Source organism: Amblyraja radiata, chromosome 32 (assembly GCF_010909765.2).
Source record: "Amblyraja radiata isolate CabotCenter1 chromosome 32, sAmbRad1.1.pri, whole genome shotgun sequence".
Lineage (NCBI taxonomy): Eukaryota > Metazoa > Chordata > Chondrichthyes > Rajiformes > Rajidae > Amblyraja > Amblyraja radiata.
In genome coordinates this window covers 9,930,274-9,956,330 of record NC_045987.1, presented here as the reverse complement: position 1 = coordinate 9,956,330, position 26,057 = coordinate 9,930,274, and the positions used below count along the sequence as shown (strand labels likewise).

The following is a 26,057-nucleotide window of genomic DNA, read 5'->3' as shown; positions in this document are numbered from 1 at the left end:
GGTTTGCTAAAGAATAATGTTGATTCTGGTGAGTAAATTTCACTGATGGTATGAGTCCAATGTCACATCACATCGTGTTAAGCAAAACTATCTGTGAGTTCCACATAGTAAATTTAATTCACAACATGTTTCACAATGAAAAGTAAATTAAAAAATGGGAATGACATGACCAAAAGAAACCAATTACACTGAAATTTCCAATCCAATCGTTGTGTGGCTTGGGAAGATATTTTTCTAATGACCTCATTTCTGATGGGAGCTTCTCTGGGAGCAGGCCAGGTGATGAAATCAGGGATAGAGAGGCATTCCAGTGCAGTAGAATGCGAGCACACTGTGTCACTTTTCTCTTGAGGAAAGAAGGATGAGGATTGAACTGATGGAGGTCATTAAAATGATGGAACAATGCAATTTAAAAAGTTAGATTGTTGTTCTTCCATCCAAATACTAAGGGTTTCTCCTGTATTGACAGTATATAAATTTTAAAATCATTTGTGATTTCAGTGGCGGATTTCTGTCCAGCCACAGCTCTTCAAGAGCACTCTATTGACATCTATTTTCAGCAAAACACTGTCTCTAAACAAGATAATCCACAAACAAGCAGTGTAATTGGCATTTTCCAATACATTTCCAATTCCAGCATCATACTGTGCAAAGGATAGTCAGCATGTGTGAAGGCTGGAGAGGTGGGGGGTTTGATTTTAGAGAGGTCTATCCTTGAGAGAAACCAAATAACCAGCAGCTGGACAGTTAGGAACAACAAAGGATGAGATAGTTGGGTCATTAGTGGGTTGAGAAGGTGTGGGAGTTCAGAGAAGGAAAGAAAATGCAAAAGTGAGGTGGCCAGGAGATTAATGAATAGATGTTGGTGAGAATGTTCAAGGCTTTGCAAGGAGGACTAAGGGAGAGGCGGTTAGGGAAAGGGGAGATTGAATATCAAAGGGTTTATTCGGGAGGCAGGTGATGAAGGGATACAAGAAATCTGGAACTAGATATCATCCAACACCTTAGCAGGGAGAACTCTGCCACTACAGCATGTACTTTTTTGAGGTTTGTGAAAATGATTTGCAACCCCTTTGCAAGCATGGCGGGTACTAATAGGTTGATTAAAAACCCTGAACTAAATGGCACTCAGGTTACAAGTATCCTGAATATGCATGTAGGGGAGAGGAGAGAGAAGAGGGAAGGTAAAGAGGAGGGGGAGGGATTGTTGGGGGATGAGGGCAAATGAGCCGCGCCTGCGCAGTTGGCGGCTATGGGTTGGAATATTGTGTTGGGGGAACAGGTTGCGTTGGTGGAATGGGTGAGTGATGGAATATTGCGTTGAGGAACGGGGCCCAACAGGTCCCACCTGGTCTAGTGCTTATTAAAACTGAAATTTATTGACATTGAATAATATTTTTTAATAAAAATTGCTGATTTTGCCACACACAGAGAAGCTGAGAAAGCACCCCTTTGTGCCAGAAGGACCTGAAATAAACAATGGTCTGTATTTGAATAAGGAGAGCAGGCAGAAAAATATAGTTGAGGTCATGATCAGATTATTTAAAGTTTTTGAGGGTTTGAACTGTTTAGGGTGTTCCAGTTAGCTCAATTAGGTGGGTGAGACACGTTCTTCCTCCCCTTCTTACCCCCCCCCCCTTCCTTCTACTTCCCCTGTCCTCTTCTTCCTCCTTCATGAACATCTACACTTCCCCTTCCCTCAAATTCCCCTCTTACACCACGTATTTCCCCTTTCCTCTTCTCTTCCAACTTCCCTTTTCATCATCCCTACTCGCATCTTCCCTCTCTCCATCCCACCCTCTAAATCACACACCCTGCTCCCACTTGTCAGCTTGCAACATGCCATCACACTGGTCTTCCCCATAAAGTATATGGATAACCTCTGAGAACAAGCTCAAAAAGGTTTTGCATATTCAGAAAATTAATTTGGTATTTACCGTGTGCATGAGTGATGAACATAGTTGATTTGCCCCCAATAGCAAGTCATGATCTATCCATTCATTCCTGTTCAGTATATAGAGTTACACCGGAGAGCCTTCTTCCATGCTCATTGACTCAATAGCATATGGTGGATGCACTTAGTATTGACTCATTCCAGTGCAAATTGGATACCTTTCAGACTATAGAAAAATGGTCAAATGTGAGTAATTTCAGATACAAAATAAGTGTAGCAAGCTTGGCAGAAACAAGTGACTGTGGTCCAATAGTTTGCCATCTATACATAACTAAAACTCTCACCTTGTTATCTTCTGGTTTGCGTCGATTTTACATTTGCGTAACAATAGTACAGGATAGCGCTACTATTTCACTTCGGAGTCACGTGAGTGACTACGTGAAGAACCCCGCCAGGACGCATGCGTGTCATATCGCTACACGCATTGCAACGAGTCACAGCAGGGGGAACGACGTTCCCCTTAGCGGCAGAATATAAAAGCCGGGAACAGCAGGTAAGGAGACTCTGCGTTCTTCCCACTTACTTTACAGGTGGAGGCATGGACAGATCCACGAGAAGGAAGGCTGCGAAAAAGCTGGCGGGAGAGAACCGCGGAGTTGCGGGCAGCCAGCAGCAGCAGCCGACAGCACGCCAATCTCCCGTAATGGGAACAGCAGTGCCCGACTTCGCTCCCACACCAGCCAAATCAACACCACGGCCGGGCGGTAAAGCGAAGCAAAAAACAGACAGAGTCGTTGACTCCGATGAGTCCGACTTTGAACAGCCGCGAGCGGCCAGTGCCCGTGAGCATTGGAGCCGGTTGGAGCGGCTGGGGGATCAGGAGCAGCCGCGAGTGGCCAGTGCCCGAGAGCATAAGAGCCAGTTTGAGCGGCTGTTGGAGGAAATACTCCAAAGTGGCAGGCTCAGGGAGATGGAGACTAGCCACAGTGGGCAGCTAGTAAGTCCTACAGCAGTACCTCTTGTGGGGCTGCACAGTGTTTCTCCCTCATCAGAGGGGAGTACGGGGGGTCAATTCTGGGCTGACCCTGAAGAGGGGTGTGCAGAACATACCCCTAGTGTGCATGGGGTGAAAGAAAACCTGTTGGATATGGTGTCCCAGTTTATTCAACCCGACCAAACTGGCCAAAACCTGGAGCCCAAAATAGCGGCAAGTATTGACTACATGTCATTCAACCAGCTACAGGGACAGGCATTATTGGACACCACGGCAAGACATTTACCACCAGGGAACTGCAAATCACTAAATGTTCCCAGTGCCAACCAGTGCATCTGGAAACATGTCGGGGCATCGATCAGAGCCAGGGACTTGAAAATACAAAAAGTTCTGAAAGTCCTAACAGCAGGAATTACGGCTTTCGCCCGCACATTGAACGAACAAGACATGACCCAAGGTCACCAAGATGCACTGGCTTTATTTTGCAACTCCCAATACGAGTTAAACAGTATTAGGAAGAGTGCTATCCAACCGGCTTTAGACCCCAAATTTGCAGGCCTCTGCAAACCTGGAACCTCCAAACCACCAATACTACTATTTGGAGGGGACTTATCCAAACAGGTCAAAGAACTTGACGAAGAGGCTAAAACCCTGGGGCTCATAAAAGCAGCGTCCAAAAACTACTTCGGCCAGAAACAGCACCCCTACGCACCCACCAGTCGGCCAAGACAAACTGGAGAAAGCGCAAAGGCCAGGAACACCCAACATCGGTCTTTTTTAGGCCATGGCCCAGACCGGCCTTCCTGGAAAATGCGCAAACCCTCAACATCAACCCAACTACAGACCCAGACACCGGCGCCTCAACGTCCACGGAGGATGCCGAAAAAGTAACAAACCTACCACTGGTAACCATGGAGGTAGGTGGGTCTGGTTCCTTACGAATTGAAGGGAGCATGGAGGTTGGTGGGAGATTACAATACTATCTGGATGCATGGAATAAGTTAACTACCGACACTTATATTTTAAGCAGTATCCAGGATTATACCATAGAATTTATACAAAAACATAACCCTCCAGTTCAGCATGTACCGAACCGAATGTTCGTGCTTACAGGCATAGAAAAATCAAAAGCACATGCTGAACTACAGCGGCTTTATAAAAAAGGAGTAATTGAGAAAACCCAACACGAATCACAGGAATTCGTGTCCAACATCTTTATCAAAAACAAGAAAGATGGTGGTTGCCGCATCATCATCGATTTGACTACTTTGAATACTTTCGTACAATATATTCATTTCAAGATGGAAACCTTTGTTACTGCTAAGCAATTGATTTCCAAAGGTTACTACATGGCAAGCATCGATTTAAAAGATGCTTACTATACAGTACCCATAAGAAGTGACCAAAGATGTTATTTAAAATTCAACAGGATGGGTCAGCTCTGACAATACAGGGCACTCCCTAATGGGCTAACATCAGCCCCCAGGCTGTTCACAAAAATTTTGAAACCAGTCCTAGCGTTTCTGCGGAAACAAAAACACATGGTAATGGCATATCTAGATGACATACTTATTGTGGGCAAAACTTTGGAATTGGCTAAACAAGCGGTAACAGCCACAAAACAATTATTTGAAAAACTGGGGTTTATCATCCATCCAGTTAAGTCTAAATTAACGCCTTCAACCAAAATGGATTATCCATCAAGACCAATGAAGCTACCAAACAGAAACCATAATGGAACTAAAATGGTGGGAACATAACATTAGGCATTGTTCCAATCCAATCATTATCAGCAATCCGTCTATGGTACTACAAACTGATGCCAGTGCACTTGGTTGGGGTGCTACCAATTCCATCTCCAGCTGTGGAGGGAGATGGAATGCACAGGAGGCATCATTATTACAAACATTGGGCATAAACTACCTGGAGATGTTAAGTGCATTCCATGGCCTTAAGTCATATTGTTCTGGGTTATATCACCAGCATGTTAGACTACAAATTGACAACACCACCGTGGTAGCATATATCAACCATATGGGTGGAAACCATATAGCCACTGGCTACAATCTTGCATATTACATGCAAATGTTTTATTAATATGCACTGTCCCTAATAAAATCAATTCAATTCAATTCAATTCAAACAAATCGACATCATGTGACAATCTGGCCAACACAATTTGGCAATGGTGTATCCAGAGGAATATTTGGATATCAGCTACCTACTTACCAGGTAAACTAAATTTAGTGGCAGACACCAGGTCACACAAATTCAATGAAAACACTGAATGGATGTTGGATAAAAATGTATTTGCTGAAATTACAGCACGGTATGGAACACCAGATATCGATCTTTTCGCATCCAGGCTCAATCACCAGTTATCAAATTATGTTTCATGGGAACCAGACCCTGGGGCAGCGGCAACAGATGCATTTTCGCTGCATTGGGGGAAATTGTTTATTTATGCATTCCCTCCTTTCTGCCTCATCAGTCGGGTATTAAGGAAAATACAGCAAGACTCTGCGTCTGGTATTTTGATAGTACCCAATTGGCCTACTCAACCATGGTTCCCGGTGATACTCGACATGGTATTAGAACCATGCATCACCATCCATCATAGACCTAATTTACTGGTTCATCCCGTAACAAGGGAAAGTCACCCATGTCATAATTATACAAACCTATTAATTTGTAGAGTTTGAAAGCACCTCTACTACACCTGGGACTGACGGACCGAACAGTGGATATGATTGCATCGGCCCACAGACAGTCCACCAAAAAACAGTACTTGTTGTACATCAAGAAATGGGAAAAGTACTGTCACAACAATAACCTCATCCACAGATCAATCAACATCCCGTCTGTTCTGGAATTCCTGGCAAGCCTCCATTACGATGAGGGGCTCAGTTATAGTGCCATCAACTGCGCCAGAAGTGCTCTGTCAACATACCTGTGGCAAGGAACAGAGCGGCATTCTGTAGGGACACACCCCCTGGTAACCAAACTCATGAGGGGCGTTTTTAATGCTAATCCCCCAAGAACCAGGTACACCCAAATATGGGATGTGAGCATTGTACTGACCATGTTAAGAAACTGGTCTCCACCTACAGCTCTGTCCCTACAGAAACTGACAATGAAAACAGTCATGCTGTTGGCCTTGGTCACGGCACAAAGGGTCCAGTCGCTACAGAAATTAAGGCTGGACAACATGACTATTTCATCTGGGATTTTGACTTTTCACATCTATGAATTAGTCAAACAGAACAGACAGGGGTCAGCAGGATTAAAAATAGAATTCAGGGCCTACCCGACAGATGATCGTCTCTGTATTGTAACTCACTTACTATTATATATGGAGTATACAAAGATCATCAGAGGCAAAGAAATGGCACTTTTAATCAGCTACAAACAGCCACACAAAAAAGTGACAGTCCAGACCATCTCGAGATGGCTAAGACAGGTCCTAATAAAGGCTGTAGTAGACACTAACATTTTTAAATCTCACTCCACCAGGGCTGCAGCTACATCGGCAGCTATGAAGTTGGATGTTCCAATGGACCAAATCCTTAAGACAGCAGGATGGTCAACGGAGAAAACTTTCCAACGATTTTATAATAAACCAGTCATTGAACCTGGAACATTTGCAGAAACAATTTTAAGTTCTGTAATATGATTTTACCCCACAAATAGGGGCTATGATTTGGTGTTAATAAATTTATCGTTGCTTTCAATATTGTATTGATGTCTAATGATGTTAACACTATTCTCCCCATAATCAAGGCAGATGTGATCCATGGACTCGTTTTCCACGGCATGAAATCACAGAGCTTTAAAATCTTCACGTAGTCACTCACGTGACTCCGAAGTAAAATAGTAAGATTAAACGAGAATTATCAGTTTGAAGTTTGATCGTTATTTTATGAGGAGTAATGTTGAGGGAATACGTGCCCTCCGCTCCCACCCTTGATCATATACTCAACTGGTATCTTTTCTCTAATCTTACTATGTTTAGTCATTACAGTTATCTGTGATTTCGCACCGCTGCTTTGAAGAATGACACGCATGCGTCCTGGCGGGGTTCTTCACGTATTCCCTCAACGTTACTCCTCATAAAATAACGATCAAACTTCAAACTGGTAAGTTCTCGTTTAATCTTACTATTTTTCGCCACTTTACTCACCATTCTCCTGTGCTGCAAGTGCAATGGGTTTTCTTCCAATCGGTGGTATATTTTAAAAGTTATTAAGGTTTAAAAATCTTTAAAACCGTGCATGCGCAGATTGGTCTCCGCTCCTGTCAGTCACCGCCAGAACGGCGATGCCCCTTCATGCACCATCGCCACACTGATTGGCCGCATCCATTGTCAGTCACTGGCGACGCCTGCTTCTGCCTGGCGTTGCTGGAGCGGCCTCTGGCCAGCGCAACCTCCGATTGACATGGCCTTCGGTCAGCACAGCCTCTGGTCAAGGCAACCTCCGGTCAGAGGAGCGGCAACCTCGAGATCCAGGGGAAATGAGGAGGGAGAGTGGGGGATTTGAGGGAGAGGAGGGGGTAGGGAGGGAGAGGGGGTAAAGTGGGGGAACTGAGGAGAGAGACGGGGATTGAGGGTGAGGAGGGGGTAGGGAGGGAGAGGGGGGAAAGTGGGGGAGGTGAGGAGGGAGACTGGGGGGGATTGAGGGACAGGAGGGGGTAGGGAGTGAGGGAGGGGGAGAGTGGGGGAGGAGGGGGGTAGAGGGAGAGGAGGGGGGTAGAGGGAGAGGAGGGGGGTAGAGGGAGAGGAGGGGGGTAGAGGGAGAGGAGGGGGGTAGGGGAATCTATATAGTGAATACAATTTGGTTTGTAGAATGACCAATGAGAGAAAATATATTTAGTTCTGTGCAATGAGCAAGGGTTAATCAGTACATTGCTGGCGGAGAGGCCTTTAGGGAACAGTGATCATTATACCTTAGAAGTTTAGTTAAAAATTGAATGTAAATTCATTCACTCCAAAATCAGTCCCAAATGTAAATATAGAAGAGTGACATGAATTAGGTGTGGTAGTGTGGTAACTACCTTAAGAGATATGACAGTAAACAAATGATGGTTACCATTAAAAAAATCTATAGATGACTACAAATATATTTCTTGTTAAGGCACAAAACCTCAACTGAAAAAGTGCTCCAGTGCTGACTATTAAAAAGATAAAGATATCTTCATAATTCTGCCAAATGGAACAGCAAGCCTGGAGATGGAGAACATTTCAGAATTCAGGCAGGAGCACCGGGAATTAAAGACTGGGAGAAAAGTGAAATAAGAAAGAAATCTATGGAGGAATATAATAGAATGTAAAAACTTTCATAGCTGCGTAATTACACACTGCGGCAGAAAAACGGTGATAATAGCCATCAGGAAATGATGCTCGTCTTCAAGAAAGATAGAACAGAAAATAGTGGAAAACAGCAGATTAAATGTTTTGCAGAAATCCCCAAGATTGATGATCTGCCTGCCAAATTTATAGAAAGGATGTCTTTACATGAGATAAGGGTGCTCTGGTTGTCATCTTCCAAAACTCCATGGATTCAAAAATTGTGTTCCCATAGATTGGAAGGGAGGACATGTAACGCCATTATTTAAGAGGGGAATGAAAGCAAAAATGGATTGGAAACTGGATATTTTAGCCTGACATTAGCACTAAGGAAAATATGTAAATTTGGGGATGAGGAGGAGGACATTTGAAAAATAAATAGTAATATAACTCATCATGGATTTATTGAAAGGAAAATTGCATTAGATAATTCCGTTAGAGTTTTTAAGATTGTAACCTGCAGAATAAATAAGTGAATTCAGTGTATGTAATGTATTAGAATTTAGAGAATGCTTTTGATAAGGGGCCAGACAGGATCTTATTAAACAGCTATAGAAATAATCTCACTGAAGGCTTGCTTTGATAAATGCTTCCAGTTCATTTGGTTGTATATTCCTTAGCTCATTGTGGAATTGGGCATCTTAATTGATCCTTGTAGTTAAATGACTAATCCTAGAGCTTGTCTGTTTTGGGTTGATGTCTCATTAACATTGACAGGTTGTGGTTGGCTGCAACTCAGCAGCAAATAAATTTTCAGTGTCAGATGTCTGTACAAGAAGTTTCCAGTTTACCTGGGAGATGGTTACAGTTACTCTTGTCAACCTTTACGATAGAAAGTGTAGTACCATTGTCTGACCTTGTGGACAGATTTTCCAATGGTGCTCCTATGGACCTAAATGATATATGATGTATCTTGGTTTATGTTTTCAAATCTTCTATTCATTATATAAAACATAATGTAAAGTAGCTTGAATCCACATGCCATAAATTGCATTTGGTTTCCAATATCACCATCTGAATTGTTCTTGTAATAAGTGAAAATGAGAATTGGCATTTGACTGAAAAATTGATCTGAGGGGAATAGTCGTACTTGGAGGAAAATGCTATTAAATTACTGTCTTTAAGTGAGGATCTGAGATTTGTGCCAGAATTTAGCTCTGACTTCCCACCACTTAATCTTTCTATTACTTCCGAGAAGATAAGTTACTCAGCGTTTCAGCTATGACATCTTAACTGCAAACAGCCAATATTTATTTCTTGATCTCTCATGGGCTTGCAACATTTAAATTGAAAAAACTCAGCATCAACAGTGAACACTGCTAATGTCCCAGCAGAATGCTGCCATAATGTAAAATAAGATAATGGTGTTCTTCCAAAAAGTAGTGTGAATCTACAATCATTCACAATTCTGCACATCTGTAATAAAGTAAGTAGAAAGGATTGCCTTTAGTAGTTCGACCATTAACCCATATTCTGCCACTTAAACTTATTACGTAGTGCATTCTTTTATCAATTGTTAAGGAATACAGGAAGGATTTAAGATGAAATGCACCAAAACATAGTCGCATTTTCTCTCCTCACTTCTATTGGGCATTCACACTGAACAATTAATTGTAGAAAGCATGATTAAATTCACAATTTCCACCAATTCTGCAGCAAACAATATATTGGTGTGGTGCCTGAGCGATCAAAAACAAAAAGAGACTATAATAAATTCTGACGCTACATACAATGGAAAAAGCTAGCAATGACATAAGGGAACCCTGACAGTTTGTAATGAGAAATAAGGAAATCGGCGGGAATTAAACTACGTTTAGGATGTCATCACGGGAGATGACACAAAAGACAAGCCAGAAATATAAGAAAACCTCAGCTCTAATGAGAATCAGGAATGGAAGGAAGGAACTATTAGTAAAATAAAATATCAGAAACGTTGGTGATGCAAAAAGCCTCAGATGATCGACTCCTTTTGCTTAAATTAGGCTATTTTCAGCGACTTCAGGGATAACAAACTGGAGTTTTATTATAGGTCCTACACAAACTAACTAATAAATAATCTAATCACCATATCCATGCGAATCCTTCATGCCAAAACTTTTTAAACAGTTTTTATTGTGATAGAGCAGGAAAAATAGTCAATTGAATTGCGTAAAGCATCTCAAAGTATACCATTAATTTTGCTTGCAATCTATTTTTACCACATTAATCAGTACTAATATTATTTATTCTGTTGGTTGTTACAATAAAGAAATGCATTCAGGCAATACAGTCACATATTTTAACCATGTGGCCCACTTGAGTCATATTTAAAGATCTCATCAGATTTTATTGTTATCTTTGCCACTGTTCTAGACAATGATTTTAGGCTTGAAATTCCTGGGAGTTTGTTAAGCAGGCATAGGTAAAGTATGGTAGGATACATACCTGCACTAACTAGAACCTAAGAGTACCATCCCAAACACAAGAGTAGGGTAATCTTCTTGGTCAAGTTTTGCCACCCATCTCTCGAAGAGCATATCATGAGCTCACTCTGAAATTTCTTTCAGAGGTTGAATCAGTACCATCATATTCAAACAGCAGTAGCTGTCTTGCAAGATTCAATGAATTGTGTCCTCGTATGTTTTTCTGCTGACAGAAGTATTTCCCAGAGAATGTGTATAAAATCACGAGAAGAATAGATCGGGTAGATGCACAGTGTCTTGCCCACAGTAGGGGAATCGAGGACCAGAGGACATAGGCTTAAGGTGAAGGGGAAAAGATTTAATAGGAATCTAAGGGGTAACATCTTCACACAAAGGGTGGTGGGTGTATGGAACAAGCTGTCAGATGAGGTAGTTGAGGCTGGGACTATCCCAATATTTAAGAAACAGAAAGGTACATGGATAGGACAGGTCTGGAGGGATATGGACCAAGCGCACGCAGATTGGACTAGTGCAACTGGGACATGTTGGCCGAAAGGCCTGTTTCCACACTGTATCACTTTGTGTACACATTCTCTTTCTGGATTAACAACCTGCCTTTGGTAAACATTTTCAGGACAGTTGTGGACCTCATTCTATCTCCCATCTTTTCAACTTTTCTTTCCAATTAACTTACACTCTGAAAAATATTTAATACCCTTAGCTTTCATAGGATGAAGAGTTTTCAAAGATTATATGAGACCTAAAGTTATAGTAAATTGTTAATGATGATGATGGAAGTTAAATGACCACTATGAGGTGTTAAGAAGGTCCCACCCCAAAACCCGCCTATCCATGTCCTCCGGTGATGCTTCCTGACCCCCTGGGTTATTCTAACACTTTGTGTTTTAAATAACTGGGAAAGATATCTAATTGTAAAGTCAAAAAACAATAATTCTTTGAGGCGCTTAAGACCATCTTATTGACTATTTACCTAAATGCACTTCAACGAGCTGTTTTAGTGCTAGGCCTAATAAACATTGAATGGCCGAGAGGTTGTTTTGATAGTATTGAACTCTGTGTTTATTTCATATTCCTCCATTACTTTAATGTTGAATTTAAATGTAAACCAATGGCACAGAGATGTCAAAGGGTAAAGGTTTCATCTGTTGGCTGTAACTAAATCATAAATATAACCAACAAAATCACATTTATATAATTGCATTAAAAGTTAAGATATTTTCCCTCCATAATGGCAAAACCTGCATTCAGTCATTGCCAGCTGTACATTCCAAACATTGTCACATGATTGTTCTATGACATAAGACTGGCATGCATCAGAAATCATTGGTGATCCTAAACATTTAGCTCATCTGGATTTTAATTGGAAGCCTCGCCAGCTATTTGCAGGATTGAACAAATAGATGCAGTTAGGAATGCAGAAACATCCCTTTGTATAATCTAAAGTATATCTAACACATGACCAACAACGTATGCTTTGTTTCTCTTCCTGCCTAATCAACAGGCTGCATTCCAGTCTGATTAGTACTCTGCACTTCTATTTGCTTGGCACATTTTTGGGGACTATTTCTAAAGTGTTTCAGTTGTCACAATTTTGTCGTAGCCCATTTGTAAAGTGCAGGTCCTGTCAAAATATTTACCAAATTAGCGACATTCATCAGGAAAGCTATCCGACTATGTTTAGTGTTTGAAAATATTGGTATTTGGAAAGGTTGACATTGATTAGTAGTTAGTACAAAGGCAGTTTTCTAAAGAATACACAGATAGTGAAAAAAACAAATTTGTGGGTAGGAACATGGAGTATCTATGTGGGAAAAAGTAATGCATGCTATATTGTGGGCATATTTTTCTTTACGTATATGTAAACAACATAATCTAAAGCAGAATATACAGCAACAGAAAAATAAATTCCCATCAAACTGAATTTATATGGAGACAGTTGGGACCGCAATATGAAATATCATGCCATGCGCTGACCTCAACTACTTGGTCAAATGAATGCTTGAATGTGTTCAAATGATGTTTACACCTAATGGCAATTATTACTACTGCCATCTTTGAGGAGGAACAAGGATCTTCTGCTCATTTATTTCATCAAATAGAATTTCACAAAATATTAATGTCAGTAAATTTGCCCTCTTCAAGAAAAAGATGCAGGCAAATTGAAGAGGAACAACCTGAAAAAGACAAATGAGAAAATGTATGCGAGTGCTTCACATCCTGACCAAAGTGGCTTCCTGAGCCAGTCCTATTTGCCTCAACAGATCAATAGGCTAATGATCTATTGACCTCTATCAGGGAAAGTGGAGGTATGGCAGCCAGAAATTACAAGATCAACCGTGATCTTATTGAATGTCAAGAGGGTTTAGGACTTGTTTCTTTAGTTGCATTACCAATATATTCAGTTGCACAGTACTAAAATCTAAGTACATTACTCCAGCTTAGACATGAATAATTGCTAATGAGTTAATAAGAAATCATTTATTTCTTATTCACTCGCATATTAAATGCGGCAAATAAAATTAGTTGCAGGTGACATTTTACACTGGAGAGTAAATCTAGAATCACCTGAGCCATTGGTCATCAGTGTACATACAATAAAAGAGAAAAACTGGATTTAAATGGGGTATTACTCCACAGTCTAAAATTTGACCCAGTTTGTTTTGCAATTGAAATCAAAGGGGCGACATGGTGCTCTCAAATCAAACAGAAAATAACCAACCCCCACACTTTATGTGAGCAGATATGTTCCCAATATTTGGCTGAAGAATATTGATGTCTCCACGATGTAAATGTGGAGATTTTCCATTTTACTACATAAGAAGCGAAAGGTTATCAGCATCTCTAAAATAAAGATAATAGGTGTTATTTTCAATTCTTTTAACTTAATCATGGAATTCTCTGACTTAACCTTGGACACTTAGATTGTATAAATTCAAGTTGTAGTTTCTTCTGTGTGTCTCTTACAACGGCAACAACTGAGCTCCAAGGCGTATAGAGTGTTTTCCACTATGTCACAAACTAACAAAAAATACCTTTTATAGAATGAAGAGGAAAAGCAATAAATGAAAGTATGTTTCATTAGTAAACACAACTGAACGGAGGAAGCTGACAAAACTGGAAAAAAATAAAGTGACTGATCACACCAAATTCAGTCCATCTTTCTCCATAGATATTACCTTTGTTGAATATTTTCAGCACTTCAGATTCCCATCAGTTTGCTCATCTATCATTTATTGCTGAATGAATATTGAGCCTGACCACTGGTGTAGTTAAGCTGTTTAATCTGAAATTGTCAATGCCAGGGAATATGATGAAATCTGGAGAAAAATGGAGCTGCAGATGCTGGTTTACACAAAAGGACATAATGTACTGGAGTTATACAGCAGGTTAGGCAGCATCTCTGGTAAACATGGATAGGTGGAGTTTTGGGTCGGGACCAGTCTTTCTCGAAATTCCACCTGTCCATGTTCTCCAGAGATTGCCCTGTTGACTTACACTAGTACTTTCTGTCTCTTTATGATGAAAGCTGGAACTGGAATAATGACTGGAAAAGCTGAAAATGAGATCAAATAAAAAGTTATCACTTGGCAGGACAGGAGGGGGTGGGAGGTTGGTTGGTCTGAATTGATCTGGTCAGCATCTCCTTGTCAATTCTGATTTTTATTGGAGTCAAACCAGGAGGGAAGATGAGGTTTATGCATCAATTAACCCAAATGTAATTGTAATTAATTCATTAGCCAAGTATGTAAACATATGCTGACTGCCTCTTCCATTAGAAAAGCCACACACGAGGATGTTAGACATTGTGACAAGTTAGACGTGCAACAATAAATTCACTTTCAAACAGCTGAAAGGCCCCTGATTTTCTTTTGGATTGAGAGGATTAATTTATACTCTAATGTGAGGGTTTTTTTTAACTGAAATCTGTTTCATGTAAAGTAAACTTCCCTCATTTCACAGGGAAGAAATAAGTTACATGGGTTTCAAAAACAAATCCAAAATATACTTGAAATTATTTTTGAGCAGATTCTGAGATGAAGCAATTTTAAAAGTGATTATTTTAATGGAAGTCAGGTACGGGATTAGTAAATTTATCTTGCAGTGCATCAGTATGAGAGAATAGGTTTTGAGCACAGGGAACAGTGGAGCCATATGAGTTGCGATAATCTGCGCCATCTTGTCCAAGATGTTCTGAAGATGTGGTGAAGTAGCCATAACGGAATAGTGGCAACTGTGCACTCATCCATACTTTGTTTCCAGCATCGCATGTTGCATTGTTCCATTTGTCTATCAATCAAAGACTTGCATTGGCTCAAATTTAACATTCCTATCTTTGTGTTAAAATGACTTAATTGACTCCATCAGACAACAGCTCCTCCAAGCCAAACCTCAGCTATCGCCATTGAAGTTTCCAGTTTGCTCTGCCCTCACACCCTATAACCCTCCAAATAATTTTCCAGCCTATCTCACCCCCGCAGCTTTGGTTTTACTATTGATGCAAGGCCCATCAACCACCTGAGCACCTCAATGGAATTCTAGAAATGAAAGGAATTCATTGATGTCCTTAGGAAAGAACCCATTAGTATCCATGCTATCGTGGTTCATTCTTTTACTGTACCTGTTGACCTACAAACTGCATTGTCGCATCAATTTCAGAATCCTTGTCTTAACATATTTTTCGGAATCAGTACTTTGCCTTATGCTCTGTACTGGAACATAGAAATCATTATACCGGCTTGGCTCAGGTTTGCAATTATTTAAGACTTCCAGTGAATGAATTACCTTGTATTATTTAGGAGCTATTTCCCATAATAAAAAACCTCATTTATTTTCACTGAGTTTCTGAACACTTTTACTATAGATCATGGTTGCCAAAAATGTATTGTTATCTATGGACATTTTCCAAGCCATTTTCTTCAACAATTTGCAGTTAAACTATTACATTGTTTGTCAGCAGCTGGTAAAGTGTATGAGAATCTGCAATAAAAGTTGAAATTAAAAGAACCAGATTCATTCTGCATTCTTAGATCCAAAGGTTTGTAACACAGAAGAGACCCATTCAGTCTATCATGTCTATGCTGCTTAAATAAAGGGCCATTTAGGCCTATTCCACATTTCAGCTTTTTGCCATAATGTTGTAAGTAACTGCCCTTCAGGTTTTTATCCAGATACTTTTGCCACCAATATTGTTTACGCGTGTGAGTTCCAAAGCTCCACACAGCCATCTAATTCTTCGTATAATTACATTCAATTCATGTCTCCCAATTACTGAAGTTTATACAAAGAAAATTGCACGATCCAGATTAATCTTACCATGACCTCATAATTTCATACACCTCACTTAAACCTCCCCCATAATTCCAAAATAACCCCAACCTGATCTCTCCTTAAAAGTACATTTTTCCAATTCAAGCAATATCCTCTTAAGCTTCTCTGTTCAACTACCTGTTCCATCATATTTTTCACTGTATTACAGTCTAAATAAAGTTCAATGTAGCATTTTTAGTATGATCACACTGCTCTTATATTCTACATTTTAGTCAATAAATGATGTCTTAAATGTTACTAGGATATTTTAAATTCAATTATAAAGAGGTTTTTTTTTAAAATACAGTAATAAAGCCCTAGAACCCCTAAGGGCCTGGAACGCATTGCCAGGGGTGGTGGTAGAGACAGATATGATAGTGGCATTTAAGAAGCTTTTGGACATGGAAATGCAGGGCATAAAGGGATATGGATCACGATCAGATGAGATCAGTTCAGCAAGGCATCACGTTCAGTACATACATTGGCCGAAGAGCCCATTTCTGATCTATGTTCCATCTCTTCCGATATGTTTGTGACACTGTCAAATGATCAGTGGGCTCGAGCAACCTATGGGAATCTCAGGTGAATGCAGAAGTGATGATAATTACTTGATTTTGAGTTTATTCTTATTAATTTGCTTAAAATTTGATATGATACGTTTCATAATGATCAGATAGGTTAAATCTAAATAGATATAATTTAGTTTCTTATTTATTGGCAAATGGATAAAACTTTATACTTTGAATATCAGTTTCAGATTTTAAGTATTGAAAGATTGAAAGCTGAATTACATTGAATTCTCCATTTTTAAGTAACAAGCAATCCATCACAAGCGCTTGAAATGAAAAACTAATTCATATTCCTTAATCCATCTCAGTGAAGAGAAACACATGGATGGAAAATGAAAATATACTGTTGTTGTTCAGTAAAGGCACAATGGTCTTGTTCACAAACCTTGTATTCAGCCAAAGATATAATGTCATCTTTTATGAAAATTAGTGTATTTTGCAAGGAGATCTGCAATAGACATCTGGAGAGGAAGTGGAGAAAACTGCCTTCTTGCCGTTTTATGAATTTTTTTGTGATAAGTTCCCTTTGTTGAGATTGTTTATTGTGGCTTGAAGTTGTGGCATGGCTCAAACTGCAGTACATCATGCTGAGGTTAAGAGATGATACAAACATTTTTATATACTTTTGGAAAATTCTAGGACAAGAGGATATTACCTTAAAATTAGAGCCAGGCCTTTCAGAAGAGTAATTAGTAACCACTTCTTTAATCAGAAAAGTGGAAGAAGCTTGGAAATAATTCGGGCAAAAGGTTGCAAGAGCAAGCTCAAAGAATAGCTTTAAGTCTCGTATTTTCACAACCACGAGTTTTAAATAATATGGAGCCACAACGGATAATGAAGTTAGAATACGAAGCAGTTTCAACCTTAGTAAGAATGCTTGAAAGCTGAATTACATTGAATTCTCCATTTTTAAGTAACACTACCCCACTCCCCACTCTCTCTTTTTAATTATTGTACACCTGCAACCCCGGTGTGTACCCATTACTTCCACTATCCAAAACCTGTCTTCCCATTTTCTTCCACCTATATCCCTCCTTTTGGTTTTGTATTTCCCTCCTATTCTCTCCTGATCTGACATCATTTTGTCGCATTTTCACCTCTAGTCTTTGTCACTTATTCATTTATTTTCCTTTCTTGTTGATTGGCTTTACAAGTACTACCAATGTCAGTCAGATCTACAGGAAATCATCAGGCCCATATAATAGCAATGTTACAAAATTTTGAGATTTTAAAAATCAAGTCTGTAATTTATCCCATCAGATAAAGCATAAAAATAAGTTTAATTTGACACCTAATTCACTTTCATATCTCAAGTATTTAAAAGGTTATGGCCATTTTCATACTGGGAAATGAGCATCTTGTTCCCTATTGATTTTCTATGGACATAACAAAAAAGCTGTGATCGTGAACAGTCAAAAGCCCATAACTTTCTTAAAAATTAAGAGAACTGAATGAAATTTTCAGTTATCATAGATTGAAGCATTCTGAAACAAATATAAAATAATCTTACTTGGATGACCTGAAATTAAAGCATATAATTAGTTAGTTACCTAATTGTAGCTAATTTCAGACTTCAATTACTAGATCTAAACATCTATCCATTTCTTAATAAATGATTAACATTTTTAAATAGCCTAAATGTCCAAATAATATTCACAAATAATTCACAATAAAACATGATTTTTAAATCTCATTTACATTAATTTATAGGCCAAATGGAAGGAATTTAGTGTTTAATTGCTGTAAATAAATGCCCATTTAAATCAGCTTTCCAGTGGGTCCCTGTGGAACGCGCTGGTTTAGAACGTTCACATTGCGGTAGATTTGTGCCCCAAATGCCAAGAAAAATACTGCGCGATATAATGGGCCCAAATTGAGCTACTCGCAATATTAAACTTAGTATAAAGGGATCTTTAGAAGCCCTTTTTAATGTAAAAATATACAACCTAACTTCTGCTATTTGCTTTATGAGACCCTGCGGTTGCTGGCGGTCGCGGGTTTAGAGATTGATTTTTAAACTACTATAACTATTATTCAAGGCCTTTAAACCTAATAATAGCTTTTGCGACGGGGTCTTCCAGCGATTTTTCGTTAATAATTAACTAGGCTGAACATTTTCGATTGGAACAGCTTAGAGAAAATCGCGTTTTAAACCCGCCCCCTCTAAACGGCGCCAAAATCGCGCACACCCTCAGCAGCAGATCTTCAACGACGCTTCAGGTAGGCTTTGCAACATACCTACATATAAGATTACCATCTAGAGGACAGTAAATGAGTTGCCCCAATTGTCTTTATAAACACTCCAATAATGAAGACAATGTAAAATGACAACTTCCAATTTCTCCTCGCATCAAAAATAATAACATGTGCAAATGATGAAACATAAATGTATCTGTATTGCTTGAGGGGGCAATTCCAGTAGTCAAAATAAATCAGTGCACAAATGAATTCTCAAATTTGGTGCTTCACAAATTCATTTTCTCATAATTGAGCAATATCACTTACAATTCTGCGCTTTTCCTTTCATTACTTTAGTTCCAACATGCTGTCACTGCATATATGTTTAAAAAAAAGAGGAGCTAAACTGAGGCCTTGTTCCATCAGCCTGATAGGTCCCATTCACCCCCCTTCATTTGTCTCCGTAATTCTGGCAGTCTTTTTCAATCACCTCTGCCAAAAAAATACAGATAGTTTCTTCTCCCTGCATATTTTCCTCCATAAATCTGGCAACTTCCTTTCCTTTGAGCTTGTCTGTATGATTCCAGAATTCCAGATAAAGAACAATTGAGCTTAAATATAATAATACAAACCCAAACAATTTAAGCCTTCACATTGTTTGCTTTTGATGTCAAGATGTATTTCTGCTATCACTATTCATTGTGATATAATTGAGGATCAAGTGTGTGAAATTGTACTTTGCTTATTACCTCTTTTCGCTACCAAAAGAAGAGCTAACATTCGCGCGCACTAAAAACTACAAAAAAAAGCCTTCAGTTATGTTAAAGATGTTTGTTACAAGTTCAAGGCACGGCAAAAGAAGAGATTTCTCTAGAACAGGTAGTTTGTCTTTCAAAGGTCACATCTGTATAAATTCTTCTATTTACAAACCTGGTAGAGTTATTTATGACCCAATTTGTAAGCCCAAAAGTATCCCTTAAATTTTCAGCTCCGTTCACTGTGTATTCACGCTTCTACATTTGTTTCTTTCTGTTGATGCAGTAGACCTGTGGTGTATATTTTCAAGAAGTGTATGTTAGGATATGTGACAATTCTGCTCAGATTCATTCTGGTAAATTTCTACATTTAAAATTTCCCCAGATTCGGAAATGAGTGCAAGTGCTACAACTTTATTTTTTATTCTATTCAAAATAACGCAAAATAAATCACATGCATGATCTCAGATAACAGTAAGTTTGATTTGTTTGTACATAATCAAATTGACATATGTTCTATACAGTTAGTGATTTACAGTATGCCAATATGGTTTTATCTAATGCTTTCATACTTTGGAGGTTAAGTTAGACTCTAGATACTTATTATTTAGTTTACCTATTTAAAGTTACAATGCATTTTTAACCTCTTACTCAGAAAGACTGCGTCCAGTTCAGACTACTTCATAAATTGAATTCCTATGTCACATTAATTTGTCATATTTCTAAAGCACTCTATCCTGCACACTAGGGGCAATTTACAAACACCAATTAACCTGCAAACTGTATATCTTTGAAATGTGGGAGGAAGCCAGAGCACCCGGAGAAAACCCACGTGGTCACAGCGAGAACATATAAACTCCATACAGACAGTACTCATAGTCAGGATCTAACCTAGATCTCTAGTGCTGTAAGGCAGCAACTCTATCGCTGCTTCACTGTGCTGCCCCATTGTAGCTTGGGACATTTCTAATGTTCACTTCATTGCACCAATACACTTTGGTACTGAAAATCCTTTCAGTATATTTAATGTTAGTGTGATATTGATTGCATTTTTGTAATTTGTAAAAAAAAAAATGGATTGCTGTATGTTTCTAATGTCGAGTTTCTGGACCATTAAATATAGGAAAAGACAGGAGTTCGTATTATTTGTTAACCATTTTGTCAAATGATAAGTTTAAGGTTTTAGAGTCATTGAAGTGTATAAGGCAGGAAACAGGCCCTTGGCTCGTCTTGTCCCTGCTAAACAAATTGGCATGTTGGGCGAATCCCATTTGTCTGGATTTGATCCATGTCCCTCTGAACCCTTGCTCTCCATACATGTGTCCAAATGTCTTTTAAAAGTCATTTTATATCTTTGTTCTGAATTGTTTCTTTAAAAAAACCTGAGAACCTTTAAAAAGTAGAATATATTATTTGTAGAATATGTAAAATGTCCAGGAGATATGGTTTCATAAAATTATGTAAGTCATCATCTAAATAAAAAAATACAAAACACATGCTGCAAAACCCAGAGACACAGGAACTGAAGATAATTTGCAGCCTACAGAAAGTATTTGCAGTGATTTAAATTCCTTGTGCTCTGAATATAAAATATATATTTTCCGTTTGTCTGCTGACTTATAAAATTAAAATTGTAAAATACAGTCCATTAGTGTGATGGTTGTATAAAACTGAACCTACAACAGTCTTCATTCATATTATTGTCAGACAGAGGATTTCTTGTTTGGCAATGTGCTTATGTTGGTGCAAATTTTCACTGATCCCTTCAAAGGATTTAACTGTTTAATCAGGTCACAGAATGAAATGCTATTCGGATTACAGATAACATTCTGTCAAACAATAAACTAAATTGGCAAAAGAGTGGGAGGAAAAAGAGAACTAAGCAGCAAAAACAAAACCAGTAGATCATCCTGGATGTTCTACAAATCGGGAATGGGAAAGGAATATGGGAAGAAACAGAGTAAGAATCTAAGCACAAAATTGATTCTGTGCAGGGGCTAAAGTTGGGAGAAGTGCAAGAGAGACACCTGCTGTTCAAATCATCCTCTCTGTCTTTCAGGGTGCAAGAGGTTCTGATGGTCCTACAGGGGAGCCAGGGTCATCAGGTGTCAAGGTATGTAATGACAAGATTAGATTGTCAGGGGCGGCCCAGTCTGCACTTAATAATCTTTCATTTAGCATTTAATTTACAAATATTCATTCAATATTTTATCTTCAAAGTAGAGTTAATAAAATTTAGAATATCTTTCAACTTCATTTTACTGTTTACTCATTGGTTTCAAAAATGATTTTAAGATTCCTTTCAGTATCTGTTACTTTAGTTTAACCTCTCCAGTGATGCTCATCATGTGAAAGGAACAGGCTATTAATGATCAATGATATTATGCCGTAGCCATGAAACAAGAGTTTCTTTTTGCAAAAGATGTTAGATGTATTTGGGAGCATACCACAAGTAAATTATAGCCAGCAGTGTGTTCACAAATAAATATTAGTAATACCTCTCATGAAAGTTAACTTAATGAAGGGATTTACCATTCAGCATAACAGTTGCCTTCAAGGTGTTCGTGGATAAACAAGCCTTCTACTCTATAATTTGCTGTGCTGTTGAAATTAGGAATATCTTTAAAACATGGTTGCCTTGGTTAATAAGGTTAATTTTATTAATTTTGTTTCTTAACGATGACAGGGATCTGTAGGGGACCCTGGGCGTACGGGACCAGATGGACAGAAGGTATGTGAAGCCAAAGAAGGAACACAATATTTTGAGTCTCTTTAATTTATCCACAGTATGTAATTATATATCTGCCAAACACTCTAACGTATAGATTGGTTGAAATCCATGTTTGATTTGCAGGGGAAAAGTGGAGAATCAGGAAAACCAGGACCACCCGGATTTATAGTATGTATTTGAAGTTTTTAAATAACAATTTACGAACCAACAAAAATTATGTTAATATAAAAACATTTAACTTGAGATTTAATGGTCCTGAGAAAACACCTCGTAATGTTCGCAAAGTTCTTAACCTTTAACTAAGAAGGAGCATGCTGAACAATTAACAGTACAATTACATGACTGAGACATATTTGATAAAATATGGAATTGTTATTTTAGAATATTATGAAGTTGAATTTTTCATTTATCAGAATGAACCTGGAAAACACTGGTGGAGGAGGTGTATGGGGGATGACACTTGTTGGTAGACACAAGGAACTGCAGATGCTTACTGCATTGGTTTACAAAAAATGAAACGAGATGCTAACTGCTCAGTTACTCCAGCAATTTGTGACCCTCGTTGGTGGTTGTTTCCACCCAAATTCAATTCAATTGTACAATGCATGTGTCTTGAATAAGAAACATGTCAAACAGTCCAAAACGCACTCAGTCCGCTCGGGGAGTATAAAGATTAGCACTCCTAAATACAACTTTAACAAAGAACATAGAGTCTCGACAGTGGCCTGGCTAATATATATACTACAAATATTCTAATTAAAACATATTACATGGCCATTAACTTATTACTGTTTATGGGACCACATAATTTGCCAATTGACTGCAGTATTTTCCTACAATATCTACATTACAAAATATCGTTCATTGATGATTCAGGTTGTTCCCAGTTTTCAAAATGCTTGACTTATGTAAAGCCTGTATATACAACCGAGCCACGAAGATGGATTTTCCAGTTGCTACGGGGCTACAAGCAGCTGTTCTTGACACAAGCCTTAACTTTGCCACATCAAGTCAAGTCAAGTTTATTCGTCACATACACATACGAGATGTGCAGTGAAATGAAAAGTGGCAATGCTCGCGGACTTTGTGCAAAAAGACAAACAAACAATCAACCAAACAAACTACAAACAGAATGGAACAGAATCACATATTATTTTACATATTGTGGGCGGAAGGAAAAAGGGAAAAAAACAGCAATTTTAAAAAAAAAGCAGTAGAGTGGTACAGTAAAGTTAGTCCCTGGTGAGATTACAGTCCTAATGGCCTCTGGGAAGAAACTCCTTCTCAACCTCTCCGTTCTCACAGCATGGCAACTGTGGCGTTTGCCTGAACGTAGCAGCTGGAACAGTCCGTTGCTGGGGTGGAAGGGGTGTCCCATGATCTTATTGGCTCTGGAGTTGCACCTCCTGATGTATAGTTACTGCAGGGGGGGCGAGTGTAGTTCCCATAGTGCGTTCGGCCGAACGCACTACTCTCTGCAGAGCCTTCTTGTCCTGGGCAGAGCAATTCCCAAACCAGATTGTAATATTTCTGGACAAGATGCTTTCCACAGCCGCTGAGTAGAAGCACTGGAGGATCCTCGGAGACACTCTGAATTTCCTCAATTGCCTGAGGTGGTAAAGGCGCTGCCTTGCCTTACTCACGAGTGCTGCGGCGTGTGATGTCCATGTCATATCCTCAGAGATGTGGACTCCCAGATATTTACAACAGCTCACCCTATCCACAGTATCCCCATTTATCATCAATGGTGTGTACGTCCTCGGATGATGTGCCCTCCTAAAGTCCACGATCAGCCCCTTAGTTTTTTTGATGTCCAAGAGGAGACTGATGTCCTGACACCAGAGTGCCAGATCAGCCACCTCCTCCCGGTAGGCTTTCTCATCGTTGTCTGAGATCAGGCCCACCACCACAGTGTCATCAGCAAACTTGATTATTGAGTTGGAGCTGAACCTAGCCACACAGTCATGTGTGTACATGGAGTACAATAGGGGGCTGAGGACGCAACCCTGGGGCGATCCTGTGCTCAGGGTGAGGGACTTCGATGTATTCCCTCCCATCTTGACTACCTGGGGCCTGGCAGTGAGAAAGTCCAGGGCACAGGCACACAGGGGGGTGTTGAGCCCTAATTCCAGTATCTTCTTGGCCAGTCTGGTGGGGACTATCGTGTTGAAGGCTGAACTGAAGTCCCTGAACAGCATCCTCACATAGCCCCCCTTCTGGCTGTCAAGATGAGAGAGAGCGGTGTGCAAAACCTGCGAGACCGCATCATCCGTGGATCTGTTCGGACGGTATGCGAATTGTAACGGGTCCATGTTGCGAGGGAGGAAGGCGCAGATGTGTTTCTTCACCAGCCTCTCAAAGCATTTCATGACTACCGAGGTGAGGTACGGTAGTCATTCAGACAGGCTGGGGAGGCATTCTTTGGTACCAGTACATCAAACCCAGGAACGACACATTTGAGTTAACACGTTGCTGTGCATTTGTGAATCCCATCTCCATACACAAAATCCAATCCAGTGCCCTTTTTAAAGCCATCAATAGCATTCAAAACCTCATCTGCAGTCAAATCTTTAAAAACAATATCATTATATTATTACTACAATAATGTCAATTTTAATATCAGATTTATAATAAAGGATATTTAAACAAACAATAAACAACATTTAAAATGGTTCTCCAGACTATTCTGATCAGCCAACCCACCTCTGCAGGCGAAGTGGGAACTTGGTCACGGGCACGTATTGTACCTGTGAACTGTCTGAGTTACGATTAGTTCTCAGGAACATGTGCCAGGAGTAAATAAAATGTATTTTGCTTCTTGGTTTCATGTCAAAGCTACATCTAACTGTTACTCCTTACTGATGAAAGAGATAAGTAAACCACAGCGCGTCTGGTATCGTCTCTTGAAAAAACGTTATACCAGGTAGCTACCAGGGGAGTCAATTGGCCAAGAACACCAGGTTCTCCAAACTACAGTGCAAACCTTCTTGTCTAGGCTTTCTTATGTATGGTTAGTAGGAACAAATGAATATGCAAGCTTAAGTAGAATATTTAAATTGTATTCAGCAGCATTATCGGATCACCTGCTACATGTTCACCATAGTTAACCATCTTGGCCAAATATGGGTGATCATTTACACACTTCATGTTATATCATGCAAACAGCAAGGGCCATCATTTCCTTTCAAGTACATTCTATTTGTTCTGGGGAGGGACAAATCTGGGGAATGGACAGGTAACAAATACGATTTGGAACCTCCTTGAGACTGATCCCGATATCTGATTGTTTCCGACCAGAAAAGTAGCCTGTCCATTCCCTCACCTGACTGAGCTGCAGAGTTCCTCCTGCACTTTGTGTTTTGCGCAAGGTTCCAGCATCTGCAGTCTCTTGCGTTTCAACATCCTGTTTATCTTGTGTATGAGGTGGTTGCCTTGACTATGCCTTAGCTGGGGTTATTTCAGTTCATGTGGAAGTCCTGTGAAAAGCACGGACTAGTTCAACCTGGACCTCTCTGGTCCCTCTGTCCATGTGGGGCTCCAGAACTACTTCAAGCGGTATACCCTGCATTTACATAAATCACCACCTCTTCACTGACTTGCTTACTCAGATATACTTATTGCCCTGGACCTGGGGTGCTTGCTTGAGGTTTCCCCCCCCCCCCCCCCATCCTCCCAAAAAAACAAGCTATTCCAAGCTGTGATGAGGTTCATATCTTGAAAGCCATATCTTGAAATTCATATCTTGAAAGTCCTATCTTGAAATTCAGTGGATTAACTTTTCCTGGCGATGCCTCTGGCCTATTCAGGCACGAACAGCAGTTAGTGCATCTAGGTCATGCCTGAATTCTATAGGAAGGATGTT

At 39.6% G+C, this 26,057-nt stretch overlaps 1 protein-coding gene across 2 annotated transcripts in view; it reads left to right on the top strand.

Moving 5' to 3' along the window:
* col27a1 (collagen type XXVII alpha 1 chain) overlaps positions 1-26,057 on the top strand; it is a 323,681-nt gene that overhangs the window by 213,939 nt on the left and 83,685 nt on the right. For both annotated transcript variants that reach the window (XM_033048904.1, XM_033048906.1), the window contains exons 29-31: positions 21,524-21,577; positions 22,151-22,195; positions 22,319-22,363. In XM_033048904.1, coding sequence (XP_032904795.1) covers positions 21,524-21,577; positions 22,151-22,195; positions 22,319-22,363 — 144 coding nt within the window. The remainder of the gene's footprint in view (positions 1-21,523; positions 21,578-22,150; positions 22,196-22,318; positions 22,364-26,057) is intronic.